The 14565-nt window shown below is 41.8% G+C and overlaps 1 protein-coding gene across 1 annotated transcript in view; it reads left to right on the plus strand.

Moving 5' to 3' along the window:
- SH3GLB2 (SH3 domain containing GRB2 like, endophilin B2) overlaps positions 1–14565 on the plus strand; it is a 121409-nt gene that overhangs the window by 22441 nt on the left and 84403 nt on the right. Inside the window, 5 exon segments of the mRNA XM_053696186.1 lie at positions 8716–8769; positions 8772–8812; positions 8815–8850; positions 12945–12984; positions 12987–13031. Coding sequence (XP_053552161.1) covers positions 8716–8769; positions 8772–8812; positions 8815–8850; positions 12945–12984; positions 12987–13031 — 216 coding nt within the window.

Genomic DNA, 14565 nt, shown 5'->3' on the forward strand with positions numbered 1-14565 from the left:
CACTGGATCAGGAAAGTCACAAGTTACCTCTTTTTAATTATTCTGGAAATAAGAGCTATCAGCCAAACTGTTCTTTATTTTTTAGCAGTTTCTTCAAGGGAGATCAGTGAGAAGAATCCAGACAGGGGGGGCCACAAGAAGTTGTTAAGCCTCAAAAGAGAGGCTTCAGAAATGTTTCTGTGGGTACAAGAGCATATTCATCTTCTTTTAGCAGTACATCTACCAGGAGTACAGAACATGACAGCAGATTATCTCAGTTGTGTACCAATTTATCCAGTAGAATGGAAACTGAATCCCAGGCTTTTCCGAGACATAGTAAACAGATAGCATTTTCCAAATATAGACCTAACGAAACCAGTTAAACTCATTAGGTTCCTCTGTTTTACAGCCGATATCCCTCACCCCAGGCTCTGGGCGTTGATGCTCTCTTTCAGCCACTGATATTCCTCCTGTTGTACGTGTTCCTCTAATTCCTTTGATCCCACGTCTATTGAAGAGAATACATCAAGAGGCTTGTGACTGTGATTTCTATATACTCCAATGTCCTCAATGGTCTTAGTTTCTACTTTAACTGACAATTCTTCCTCCATGGAATCTGCTTGTGTCCTCAGAAATGCTGGTTCAGGGGTCCTGTTCACCAAATGTTTGGTTGGCATCTTCTCTACTGAAATTATGCAGATGTTGAGTGTAATTCCTGTAAAATCATGTCCATGAAGTTCTTAGATTTTTATTAAATTTTTTTTTATATACAAGACTTTTCTCAGTTGGGGAATCAGCGCAAAAAATAGGTCTGAGAAATTGCCGATGATACCTGAAGGGAAGTATATGATGAGGATAGAATGCACATAGGATTTTGGTTTTTTTTTGGGACCCCATTTCATGCCTCTTCTGTTTGTACTAAATTACTATATGATGGTAATACTCTGTATACCACTGTGCAGTGTTGCACAGGCTTTGAAGTAAGTATTTCAGAATCCTTTATTGAGCAGAGTATAATCTAAAGCCTTTTCTCCAACATAGGTGTGTCCGGTCCACGGCGTCATCCTTACTTGTGGGATATTCTCTTCCCCAACAGGAAATGGCAAAAGAGCCCAGCCAAAGCTGGTCACATGATCCCTCCTAGGCTCCGCCTACCCCAGTCATTCTCTTTTGCCGTTGTACAGGCAACATCTCCACGGAGATGGCTTAGAGTTTTTTAGTGTTTAACTGTAGTTTTTATTATTCAATCAAGAGTTTGTTATTTTAAATAGTGCTGGTATGTACTATTTACTCAGAAACAGAAAAGAGATGAAGATTTCTGTTTGTATGAGGAAAATGATTTTAGCAACCGTCACTAAAATCCATGGCTGTATCCACACCCAGGACTGTTGAGAGCAATTAACTTCAGTTGGGGAAACGGCGGGTGAACCAGTGAGCAGTCTCTTGCTGCTTGAGGTATGACACATTCTAACAAGACGATGTATGCTGGAAGCTGTCATTTTCCCTATGGGATCCGGTAAGCCATGTTTATTAAGATCGTAAATACGGGCTTCACAAGGGCTTATTAAGACTGTAGACTTTTTCTGGGCTAAATCGATTCATTATTAACACATATTTAGCCTTGAGGAATCATTTATTCTGGGTATTTTGATTCTAATAATATCGGCAGGCACTGTTTTAGACACCTTATTCTTTAGGGGCTTTCCCAAATCATAGGCAGAGCTCATTTTCGCGCCGGTGTTGCGCACTTGTTTTTGAGAGGCATGACATGCAGTCGCATGTGAGAGGAGCCTCTGATACTTAGAAAAGACTTTCTGAAGGCGTCATTGGTACCGTATTCCCCTTTGGGCTTGGTTGGGTCTCAGCAAAGCAGATACCAGGGACTGTAAAGGGGTTAAAGTTAAAAACGGCTCCGGTTCCGTTATTTTAAGGGTTTAAAGCTTCCAAATTTGGTGTGCAATACTTTTAAGGCTTTAAGACACTGTGGTGAAAATTTGGTGAATTTGAACAATTCCTTCATGTTTTTTCGCAATTGCAGTAATAAAGTGTGTTCAGTTTAAAATTTAAAGTGACAGTAACGGTTTTATTTTAAAACGTTTTTTGTACTTTGTTATCAAGGTTTATGCCTGTTTAACATGTCTGAACTACAGATAGACTGTGTTCTGAATGTGGGGAAGCCAGAATTCCCATTCATTTAAATAAATGTGATTTATGTGACAATGACAATGATGCCCAAGATGATTCCTCAAGTGAGGGGAGTAAGCATGGTACTGCATCATTCCCTCCTTCGTCTACACGAGTCTTGCCCACTCAGGAGGCCCCTAGTACATCTAGCGCGCAATACTCCTTACTATGCAACAATTAACGGCTGTAATGGATAATTCTGTCAAAAACATTTTAGCCAAAATTAACACTTATCAGCGTAAGGCATGCGACTGCTCTGTTTTAGATACTGGAAGAGCATGACGACGCTGATAATATGGTCAGGGCCCCTAACCCAGTCTGATGGGCCAGGGAGGTTTTGTCTGAGGGAGACATTACTGATTCAGGGAACTTTTCTCAACAAGCCTGAACCTGATGTGATTACGTTTAAATTTAAGTTGGAACATCTCCGCATTCTGCTTAAGGAGGTATTATCACTCTGGATGATTGTGACAAGTTGGTCATCCCAGAGAAACTATGTAAAATGGACAAGTTCCTAGAGGTCCCGGGGCTCCCAGAAGCTTTTCCTATACCCAAGCGGGTGGCGGACATTGTTAATAAAGAATGGGAAAGGCCCGGTATTCCTTTCGTCCCTCCCCCCCCTATTTAAAAATTGTTTCCTATGGTCGACCCCAGAAAGGACTTATGGCAGGACAGTCCCCAAGGTCGAGGGAGCGGTTTCCACTTTAAACAAACGCACCACTATAACCCATAGAGGATAGTTGTGCTTTCAAAGATCCTATGGATAAAAAATTAGAAGGTTTACTTAAAAAGATGTTTGTTCAGCAGGGTTACCTTCTACAACCAATTTCATGCATTGTCCCTGTAGCTACAGCCGCATGTTTCTGGTTCGATGAGCTGATAAAGGCGGTCGATAGTGATTCTCCTCCTTTGAGGAGATTATGGACAGAATCAATGCTCTCAAATTGGCTAATTCTTACACCCTAGACGCCACTTTGCAATTGGCTAGGTTAGCGGCTAAGAATTCTGGGTTTGCTATTGTGGCGCGCAGAGCGCTTTGGTTGAAATCTTGGTCGGCTGATGCGTCTTCCAAGAACAAGCTACTTACATTCCTTTCAAGGGAAAACGCTGTTTGCCCTGACTTGAAAGAGATTATCTCTGATATCACTGGGGGTAAGGGCCACGCCCTTCCATCAAGGATCGGCCTTTCAAGGCAAAAAATAAACCTAATTTTCGTCCCTTTCGTAGAAATGGACCAGCCCAAAGTGCTACGTCCTCTAAGCAAGAGGGTAATACTTCTCAAGCCAAGCCTGCTTGGAGACCAATGCAAGGCTGGAACAAGGAAAGCAGGCCAAGAAACCTGCCACGTGCTACCAAGACAGCATGAAATGTTGGCCCCCGATCCGGGACCGGATCTGGTGGGGGGCAGACTCTCTCTCTTCGCTCAGGCTTGGGCAAGAGATGTTCTGGATCTTGGGCGCTAGAAATAGTCTCCCAAGGTTATCTTCTGGAATTCAAGGGGCTTCCCCCAAGGGGGGAGGTTACCACAGGTCTCAGTTGTCTTCAGACCACATAAAAGACAGGCATTCTTACATTGTGTAGAAGACCTGTTAAAAATGGGAGTGATTCATCCTGTTCCATTAAGAGAACAAGGGATGGGGTTTCTACTCCAATCTGTTCATAGTTCCCAAAAAAGAGGGAACGTTCAGACCAATCTTAGATCTCAAGATCTTAAACAAGTTTCTCAAGGTTCCATCGTTCAAGATGGAAACCATTCGACTATTCTTCCTTCCATCCAGGAAGGTCAATTCATGACCACAGTGGATTTAAAGCGATGCGTATCTACATATTCCTATCCAAAGGAACATCATCGGTTCCTAAGGTTCGCATTCCTGGACAAGCATTACCAGTTTGCGTGGCGCTTCCTTTCGGATTAAGCCACTGCTCCAAGGATTTTCAACAAAGGTACTAGGGTTCCCTTCTAGCTGTGCTAAGACCAAGGGGCAATTGCTGTAGTACCTTACTTGGACGACATTCTGATTCAAAGCGTCGTCCCTTCCTCCTCAAGCAAAGGCTCACACGGACATTGTCACTGGCCTTTCTCAGATCTCACGGATGAAAGTGGAACGTGGGAAAAGAGTTCTCTATCTCCGTCAACAAGGGTTCCCTTCTTGGGAACAATAATAGACTCCTTAGAAATGAGGATTTTTCTGACAGAGGCCAGAAAAACAAAACTTCTAGACTCTTGTCGGATACTTCATTCCGTTCCTCTTCCTTCCATAGCGCAGTGCATGGAAGTGATCGGTTTGATGGTAGCGGCAATGGACATAGTTCCTTTTGCGCGCATTCATCTAAGACCATTACAACTGTGCATGCTCAGTCAGTGGAATGGGGACTATACAGACTTGTCTCCGAAGATACAAGTAAATCAGAGGACCAGAGACTCACTCCGTTGGTGGCTGTCCCTGGACAACCTGTCACAAGGGATGACATTCCGCAGACCGGAGTGGGTCATCGTCACGACCGACGCCAGTCTGATGGGCTGGGGCGCGGTCTGGGGATCCCTGAAAGCTCAGGGTTTTTGGTCTCGGGAAGAATCTCTTCTACCGATAAATATTCTGGAACTGAGAGCGATATTCAATGCTCTCAAGGCTTGGCCTCAGCTAGCGAGGGCCAAGTTCATACGGTTTCAATCAGACACATGACAACTGTTGCGTACATCAAACCAGCAGGGGTGGGAACAAGGAGTTCCCTAGCGATGGAAGAAGTGACCAAAATCATTCTATGGGCGGAGTCTCACTCCTGCCCACCTGTCTGCTATCCCACATCCCCAGGAGTGGAAAATTGGGAAGCGGATTTTCTGAGTCGTCAGACATTGCATCCGGGGGAGTGGGGGAACTCCATCCGGAAATCTTTGCCCAAGTCACTCAGCTGTGGGGCATTCCAGACATGGATCTTGATGCCTCTCGTCAGAACTTCAAAGTTCCTTGCTACGGGTCCAGATCCAGGGATCCCAAGGCGGCTCTAGTGGATGCACTAGTAGCACCTTGGACCTTCAAACTAGCTTATGTGTTCCCCGCCGTTTCCTCTCATCCCCAGGGCTGGTAGCCAGGATCAATCAGGAGAGGGCGGTCGGTGACTTGATAGCTCCTGCGTGGCCACGCAGGACTGGTATGCAGATCTGGTGATATGTCATCGGCTCCACATTGGAAGCTACCTTTGAGACGAGACCTTCTTGTTCAGGGTCCGTTCGAACATCCCGAATCTGGTTTCACTCCAGCTGACTGCTTGGAGATTGAACGCTTGATCTTATCGAAGCGAGGGTTCTCAGATTCAGTTATCGATTACTCTTGTTCAGGCCAGAAAGCCTGTAACTAGAAGATTTACCACAAAATTTGGATAAAAATATATCTGTTGGGTGTGAATCTAAAGGATTCCTTGGGACAAGGTTAAGATTCACTAAGATTCTATCCTTCCGTCAAGAAGGATTGGAAAAAGGATTATCTGCTAGTTCCCTGAAGGGACAGATTTCTGCCTTGTCTGTGTTACTTCACAAAAAGCTGGCAGCTGTGCCAGATGTTCAAGCCTTTGTTCAGGCTCTGGATAGAAATTAAGCCTGGTTTACAAACCTTTGACCTCCTACCTTGGAGTCTCAACTTAGTTCTTTCAGTTCTTCAGGGGGTTCCGTTTGAACCCTTACATTCCGTTGATATTAAGTTATTATCTTGGAAAGTTTTGTTTTTGGTTGCAATTTCTTCTGCTAGATGAGTTTCAGAATTATCTGCTCTGCAGTGTTCTCCACCTTATCTGGTTGTTCCATGCAGATAAGGTGGTTTTACGTACTAAACCTGGTTTTTCTTCCAAAAGTTGTTTCTAACAAAACCATTAACCAGGAGATTATCGTACCTTCTCTGTGTCCGAAAACAGTTTCAAAGAAGGAACGTTTTGTTGCACAATTTGGATGTTGTTCGCGCTCTAAAATTCTATTTAGATGCTACAAAGGATTTTAGACAAAACATCTTCCTTGTTTGTTGTTTATTCCGGTAAAGAGGAGAGGTCAAAAAGCAACTTCTACCTCTCTCTCTTTTTGGATTAAAAGCATCATCAGATTGGCTTACGAGACTGCCGGACGGCAGCCTCCCGAAAGAATCACAGCTCATTCCACTAGGGCTGTGGCTTCCACATGGGCCTTCAAGAACGAGGCTTCTGTTGATCAGATATGTAGGGCAGCGACTTGGTCTTCACTGCACACTTTTACCAAATTTTACAAGTTTGATACTTTTGCTTTCTGAGGCTATTTTTGGGAGAAAGGTTTTGCAAGCCGTGGTGCCTTCCATTTAGGTGACCTGATTTGCTCCCTCCCTTCATCCGTGTCCTAAAGCTTTGGTATTGGTTCCCACAAGTAAGGATGACGCCGTGGACCGATACACCTATGTTGAGAAAACAGAATTTATGTTTACCTGATAAATTACTTTCTCAACGGTGTGTCCGGTCCACGGCCCGCCCTGGTTTTTTTAATCAGGTCTGATATTTTATTTTATTTAAATAAAGTCACCACGGTACCATATGGTTTATCCTATGCAAATATTCCTCCTTAACGTCGGTCGAATGACTGGGTAGGCGGAGCCTAGGAGGATCATGTGACCAGCTTTGCTGGGCTCTTTGCCATTTCCTGTTGGGGAAGAGAATATCCACAAGTAAGGACGCTGGACGGACACACGTTGGAGAAAGTATTTATCAGGTAAACATAAATTCTGTTTTTCCTTCAAATGTACAGATTCTGCAAACGGATATCGTCTATCACAGACTATGTTAAGAACTGGTAATGAACTCTCATTTTGTTTTTTCTCAGCAAACTATTAAAGTCGTTAGAGGAACATTATGTCTCTCTCAGTAATGTGTTAGACCACTGATCTGCTACTAGGTTTAGTCATGCTATGGTACATGACAATAGTAGATAACCTGTTTTAAAGGTAATACGTTTTCATATTTACACACTTTTGAAGATCTATTCTAACCTGCTGTTTTCTAGCTTGTGGTATTTAGGGATAGTTTAAAGCTTTCTCTTCCCTTTTGGACAAGGGCCCTTGACCCTGCTAATTTATTCTTGTAGTTCAGCTTTTGACACCAACCCAGTAGCATGGGGATATTAGATGTACAAACTTCTATATTACCATTAATGTCACAGGGGGTATAGTAGTTATATAGAACCAGAGCAAGATAATACAACAAATATACTGCAATAGTTCCAGGAATATCAAAGACATAAAAGCCAGGTTTATAGTAATCTTACCAGACACCGTCAGACAATAGGGAGAGTGAAAATAAAGGAACAGGGAAAAGTGAGAGAGGAAGGTGTAAGGGGGGATAGGGGCTTGGTGGTATAAAGTTATAGATGATTAGTGAGGGGAAGACGTTGAGGCCATAGAATGGGAAAGTAATTAGGAAATATGTGGACTAGGGGGTGAATTGAAGAAAAAGGCCTGGCAAATATGAGGGGGTAAAGGTGAACGAGACGTGAGGAAAAGAGGAGAGAAATGGAAAATAAGAAAGGAAGAGGAGAGGTAAAACAGGGGAGAAGAAGTCTTGTACAGCCAGGAGATACTATCGTATATCCTCAGGGTTATGATTATCACACTCCATTGGTCTTTGAGCATGGAATCGGAAGGGCAAAAGACTACAATTCCCAGAGTCCTCTGTGAAAACAAAAGAACCCTTTGGTACAGGAGGGGCAGGAGAGTACTCTGGCATCCCATTTGACTAGTTTTATTAAACATATTAGTACAGGTCAGACTGCATGTGCCTTTGTACTGCTGCATATTATTTAAAAGGGTCTAGGATCCAGAAATGCATAGCTGTCATGCCAATGGGTGCCTTGCCTATACCCTAGACCTGTACAGAACGGCATTATTTTAATGAATGCCAGAAAAAAATGTCAAGACATGTTTTGCCCCTGTCTTGTAGTCAGAGTATATGAACCGTAATTAAACTGCTTGAGCTAGTGACCGTAACATAATCATTTTCATGGATCTGCACTCGTGTTATTTATTTATTCACCTTGTTTTTTTATGCAAAACCAGTTTCTAGACAATTCCTTTTATTGTGAATGGACAGAAATGTTCCTTTTTCTTGGATCTAGCAACACTCTTTGCTAAACGTCCTCATCTTGTTTAGTTCTAGTCGGCTAAAAAACATTATATTTGTCCTGTGTAAAATGTTGTCATTGTTGATCTGATACTGTGATAAACAGACATGATATATTTATAGAGGGAAAAATCTACTACCCTGTGACTCTCTCTATAAAGATGGCTTATTTCCCAGATGTCCTCCGTACATGCACGGTTCTACATGATGCCAGTTTCTGGTTATTGCAGTGTAAAAGCTGATAAGAATTGTGTGTCTGTAATTGCAGCCTGTGGACAAATAATGTATTTGGCTTTAATTTCATTGTGATCCGTCTGTTCGCTCTGTTGGGTTTAATCTGATTCCAGCTCTGTCCCAGCATCACGATTCCACCCCACTCTCCTTTGTACAACGATTATGTTTATTTCTAGACTCCTATTTCTGTTCTAGGACAAACACTCATCAAGGTTGGAGATGCACAGAAACATTTGGGTGTTGCAGAACGTGATTCATGCACTCATCTTCTATCAATTTTCTTACACCTGTTGGCGCAATTTCCTGGAAGGCATTGGGAGAACCATTTCTGTAAGTAGTTGCTGTAGAAAGTTGTAAGTGTTAATAATCTTAAAGGAATATTGGACACTAAATATATGCTACACATAGTTGACAAAATATTATTAATCTACTGTAAAATAATGCAATTTTATTCAATACATATACACTTTTTAAAAATTTTTTTTTTTTATTATTTTCATTAAACATTTATTGGGGGCGTTTATTTTGTCATCCTAAAAAATACAGAAAAAATGGTTCAGCTTTGTAGAAGTAATTATATTTTAACTGACCATATGTGAAATAACTACTTTTATGTAAAAATAAATACAATCTTAGCATTAGTTATCACAAAAAGAGAAACAATGGCACTACTCACAGTCAACAGACTTGACTACTGTAACAACTTACTAACTGGCCTCCCTCTCTCCCGCCTCTCCTCCCCTCAATCCATCCTAAATGCATCTGCCAGGCTAATCCACCTCTCTCGACGCTCTGTTTTCTGCTGCACCTCTCTGTGAGTCCCTTCAATGGCTCCCCATTCACAACAGAGTTAAAGTCAAAATTCTCACCCTGACCTACAAAGCCCTCACCAATGCTGCCCCACCCTACCTGTCCTCACTCATCAACAAATATACTCCAGCCCGTCCCCTAAGATCCAACAACGACCTGCTTCTTGCATCCTCTACCATCACCTCCTCTCATGCTAGACTACAGGACTTCTCTTGTGCGGCACCAACCCTCTGGAATGCACTTCCTTGAGCTGTCAGACTTGCCCCTAACCTCTCCTCCTTTAAACGTTCCCTAAAGACCTTTCTCTTCAGGGAAGCTTATCACCCGACTTATTAACAAACTAACTTCACTTAACTAACAGTTGCCCTCTATCTCCTCACTAATATCATTTCACCTCTGCAGTCCCCACCTCCTGTTTTCAATCCTCCTACCCGTCTAGATTGTAAGTTCCCACGGGAATAGGGCCCTCACCTCCCCCTGTATTTGTCTGTAAAATGTTGTGTCTTATCGTATTGTTTCTCCACTGTACTGTTATCCTTGTACCCATGGGCAGCGCTGCGGAATCTGTCGGCGCTTTATAAATAAAGAATAATAATAATAAACGCTCCCCTGTACAAATATTTTTGGTAATAATATATTACGATTGGTGCTGTACTGGTCATAACTTTTACAAAAAAATCAGTAAAGAACTGATGGAAGGGTACAAATATAGCACTCATGAACGTTGAAAGATAATATAGAATAAATGGGAATAAAATATAACTTTTACTAAATAATATTAAAAACTGGGGGTATACACACAATTTAAAAGAATATGTATGTCTACTGAAGAAAAGCCCAAAATATTTGTGGACTTGATTTGACAAAAAAACCTTGTTGGGATATTAAATTTGTCTTGTGAATAGATAACTGACCTTAATATTGACCGCAAATGTGGTATGAAATTTACATATGCGAGAGGTTAATATTTATTGGTTCTCCAATAGTAATCACTGGAAGTATGAATTGCTCAGAATAAACACAGATATGTCTTAGTTAATCATAAGGTAAGATAGATATCTATATCTGTATCTGTTGGTTTACCAAAAAACGATATATACTTGTTATAAGTTTTAAAATAACAGATACCTATACCCAATTGTACCAGGTAAGTATCTAAGTTACCGTTGATAACACATATGCTAGAGATACCAGAACATATATACCTTTTAATTACTGTGATACCACATATGTACCAGTCTGGAAATACCAGTACCAAATACCAGTTAATGAGCTAGGGTGATAGAAATAAATGTGATATATCTGCACCTATACCTGGATTACTGTGTAGGAATGCCGGACATCTGTCCCTGGTTTTACCTGTGCTGAATTTACCGTTAAATACCTAGGTCTGGATACGCCAGACACCTATACCTGGTAGTTACCGTTGATAACAATTATGTTAGGAATCTGGAATTACCCAGAACATGTATAGCTTTGATTACCGTGATACCATATAGTGTCAGTCCTGGAAATACCAGAACCAAATACCTGTTAGTTGACCAGGGTAATGGAAATAAAAGGGATATATCTACACCTATACCTGGGATTACCGTGTAGGGATGCCGGAATCTGTCCCTTGTGATTACCGTTATAGTAACTGGGATCTCAATAGGGGTTACCGGGTGATTGAATAAAGTCCGCATATACCGGACACCTATACCTTGTAATTACCGTTGCTAATCGTGGGGTATAATAAGTAGCGTGTATCGTCACCTATACCTGGGATTACCGTATGAAAAAATCCGGAGATAACGGACACCTATACCTTGTAATTACCGTTGGGGTGACTAGGAGGCTTCTGTTAGGGTTACCTGGTTGTTAAACAGGTCCGGAAATACTGACACCTATACCTTGTAATTACTGTTGCTAGTCATTGGGTATTAATAAGTAGCGTGTATCATCACCTATACCTGGGATTACCGTTGTGAAAAAGTCCGGAGATACCGGACACCTATACCTTGTAATTACCGTTGGGTGGACTAGGAGGCTTCTATTAGGATTACCTGGTTGTTAAGAGGTCCGGAAATACCGGACACCTATACCTTGAGATTACTAGAAAAATCAAAATAGAGGGCGCCACATGGTGCAGATCAGATGGTAAATGATATTACAGGCTGGGAAGGACAAAAGAATCCTACTCACGAGATGGTAAAGCACAGATGTGCAAACCAGCAATCCGAACCACTTGTCGTCCGGTAGACCAAAAGGATATGATCACAGGGGCGAATCCTTGTCTGACCAGGAGAGTCCAGGGGTTGCCTTAGGGCAGGAGTCAGTCAGCAGAAGGATTCCAACAGTAACCAGTCCCACACCTCAAATAACTGGAGAGGAGACTAGACCAGCTCCAAGAAGGTTACCGATTCAGAAGATCAAAAAAGGTAGGCAGCAAGTGAGGAGATGAATAAATCTTTAAAATTATTTAAAATAGTAAAAACATAAGCAACGCGTTTCTCAGTGTCACACACTGTTTCATCAGGCTGTATCATATTAGTTGTCACTAGAGTACTAGTCTGCATATACCTTGAGATTACCGTTACTTGTTATTGGATAAAATATCTGTCAATACTGAGTCTCGCAACACGGGTGCCACTGTCTGGAAAAAACAAACTCCTATACCTTGTAATTACCGTTTATAATGGCTGGTTAAAGTCTGAGCCTATTAATAACCAAACACATATGTACCGGCTGCCCAACGCCTATACCTTTAAATTACCATTGATAGTGGTAAAAATATTGTTATATAGGCCTAGTCTGAATAGGAAACCGTACCTGGGGTAAAATAAACCCACAAAGCGGTCAGTACAAACATAGAATATCTAATAGTTATCATTAATAATATGGTAGACATAACGTTAAAAACATGAAATAACAACAGAAAAGGAGAGGGGGATGCCACTGACGCATTTCGCCAGAGTGGCTGTATCAAAAGGGCCCCATGGTTTTTAACGTTATGTCTACCATATTATTAATGATATATTTGTACCCTTCCATCAGTTTCTTACTGATTTTTTTTTTGTAAAAATCTTAGCATTAGTGCAAAGTGACTTGTGATGTAAAGTAGTTCTATGTAAGTTTACGAAAAAAGAAGAAATGCGGTGAGGGGACGGAGGGGAATGCGGTGAGGGGATGGAGGGGAATGCAGTGAGGGGACACCCATGTGTGATCTTGTGGACTCTCACCATCCTTTGAAGGAAAACAAATTATGCTTACCTGATAAATACATTTCTTTCAGGATAGTGAATGTCCATGAGCCCTTATCTTTGCTTTAATCCAGCTGGTGGCAGGACTTGGTTTTCACTTCTTTGCCCTGCTATGATTTTTTCCTGTATTTTTTCACAATCTCTCTTTACTTTGTCATATGGAGAAACTGAATGTCTATGGTATGAGAGGGGAAAGAGGGATGTTAAAAGCTCTAGAAATGTAGCATAGGTTGCCAGGAAATTAATAGCCTACTTGTGATTAATGCTTTTGAACTCTCACCATCATAAGGGGAAATACATTTTATATGGTAAGCGGGTAATTTTGCATTTTTCCATTTATGCCTGAAAATTTTTTATTGTGTTTTTTCACAGAAAGAAAGGCGAATCCTGCAGAACCGCCGTCTAGATTTGGACGCTGCAAAGCTCGTCTAAAGAAAGCAAAAGCAGCTGAGGCCCAAAGCCGCGGGTAAACACCCTGTTTCCCTTCTAGTGTTATACATGAGAACTGTTTTTCTTGGGGATGAATGCAGGCCTTTCCCTGAGGGTTAGAGGGTAAAAAAAGTCTGCACAACCACTTGTCATTAACATAACATCAGATGTCCCCTCTCATTCTTTTAACATGAACACATTCAGCGGCTGTTTAGAAGGCTTAGTGGTTAGATGTTCAGATGCTGGGTTTGTAGTTCATTCTCCTCAGCTTTGGAATCATCTGTAAACGTCATTTATGAGCAAAGACAGTAATAAAAACAAAGTGCTTATGAGTTACCCTTCCTCATGCGCTACATCCTACCCTTTGTGTTGTGGGGAACCTCTATATTAGACAGTAATGACTTATGTGTTACCCTTCCTCATGCGCTACATCCTACCCTTTGTGCTGTGGGGAACCTCTATATTAGACAGTAATGACTTATGTGTTACCCTTCCTCATGCGCTACATCCTACCCTTTGTGCTGTGGGGAACCTCTATATTAGACAGTAATGACTTATGTGTTACCCCTTCCTCATGCGCTACATCTACCCCTTTGTGTTGTGTGGGAACCTCTATATTAGACAGTAATGACTTATGTGTTACCCTTCCTCATGCGCTACATCCTACCCTTTGTGCTGTGGGGAACCTCTATATTAGACAGTAATGACTTATGTGTTACCCTTCCTCATGCGCTACATCCTACCCTTTGTGCTTGTGGGGAACCTCTATATTAGACAGTAATGACTTATGTGTTACCCTTCCTCATGCGCTACATCCTACCCTTTGTGCTGTGGGGAACCTCTATATTAGACAGTAATGACTTATGTGTTACCCTTCCTCATGCGCTACATCCTACCCTTTGTGCTGTGGGGAACCTCTATATTAGACAGTAATGACTTATGTGTTACCCTTCCTCATGCGCTACATCCTACCCTTTGTGCTGTGGGGAACCTCTATATTAGACAGTAATGACTTATGTGTTACCCTTCCTCATGCGCTACATCCTACCCTTTGTGTTGTGGGGAACCTCTATTTCTCCAACATAGGTGTGTCCGGTCCACGGCGTCATCCTTACTTGTGGGATATTCTCTTCCCCAACAGGAAATGGCAAAGAGCCCAGCAAAGCTGGTCACATGATCCCTCCTAGGCTCCGCCTACCCCAGTCATTCTCTTTGCCGTTGTACAGGCAACATCTCCACGGAGATGGCTTAGAGTTTTTTAGTGTTTAACTGTAGTTTTTATTATTCAATCAAGAGTTTGTTATTTTCAAATAGTGCTGGTATGTACTATTTACTCAGAAACAGAAAAGAGATGAAGAGTTCTGTTTGTATGAGGAAAATGATTTTAGCAACCGTAACTAAAATCCATGGCTGTTCCACACAGGACTGTTGAGAGCAATTAACTTCAGTTGGGGGAACAGTGTGCAGTCTCTTGCTGCTTGAGGTATGACACATTCTAACAAGACGATGTAATGCTGGAAGCTGTCATTTTCCCTATGGGATCCGGTAAGCCATGTTTATTACG

Source organism: Bombina bombina, chromosome 12, assembly GCF_027579735.1.
Source record: "Bombina bombina isolate aBomBom1 chromosome 12, aBomBom1.pri, whole genome shotgun sequence".
In the NCBI taxonomy this organism is placed as follows: Eukaryota; Metazoa; Chordata; class Amphibia; order Anura; family Bombinatoridae; genus Bombina; species Bombina bombina.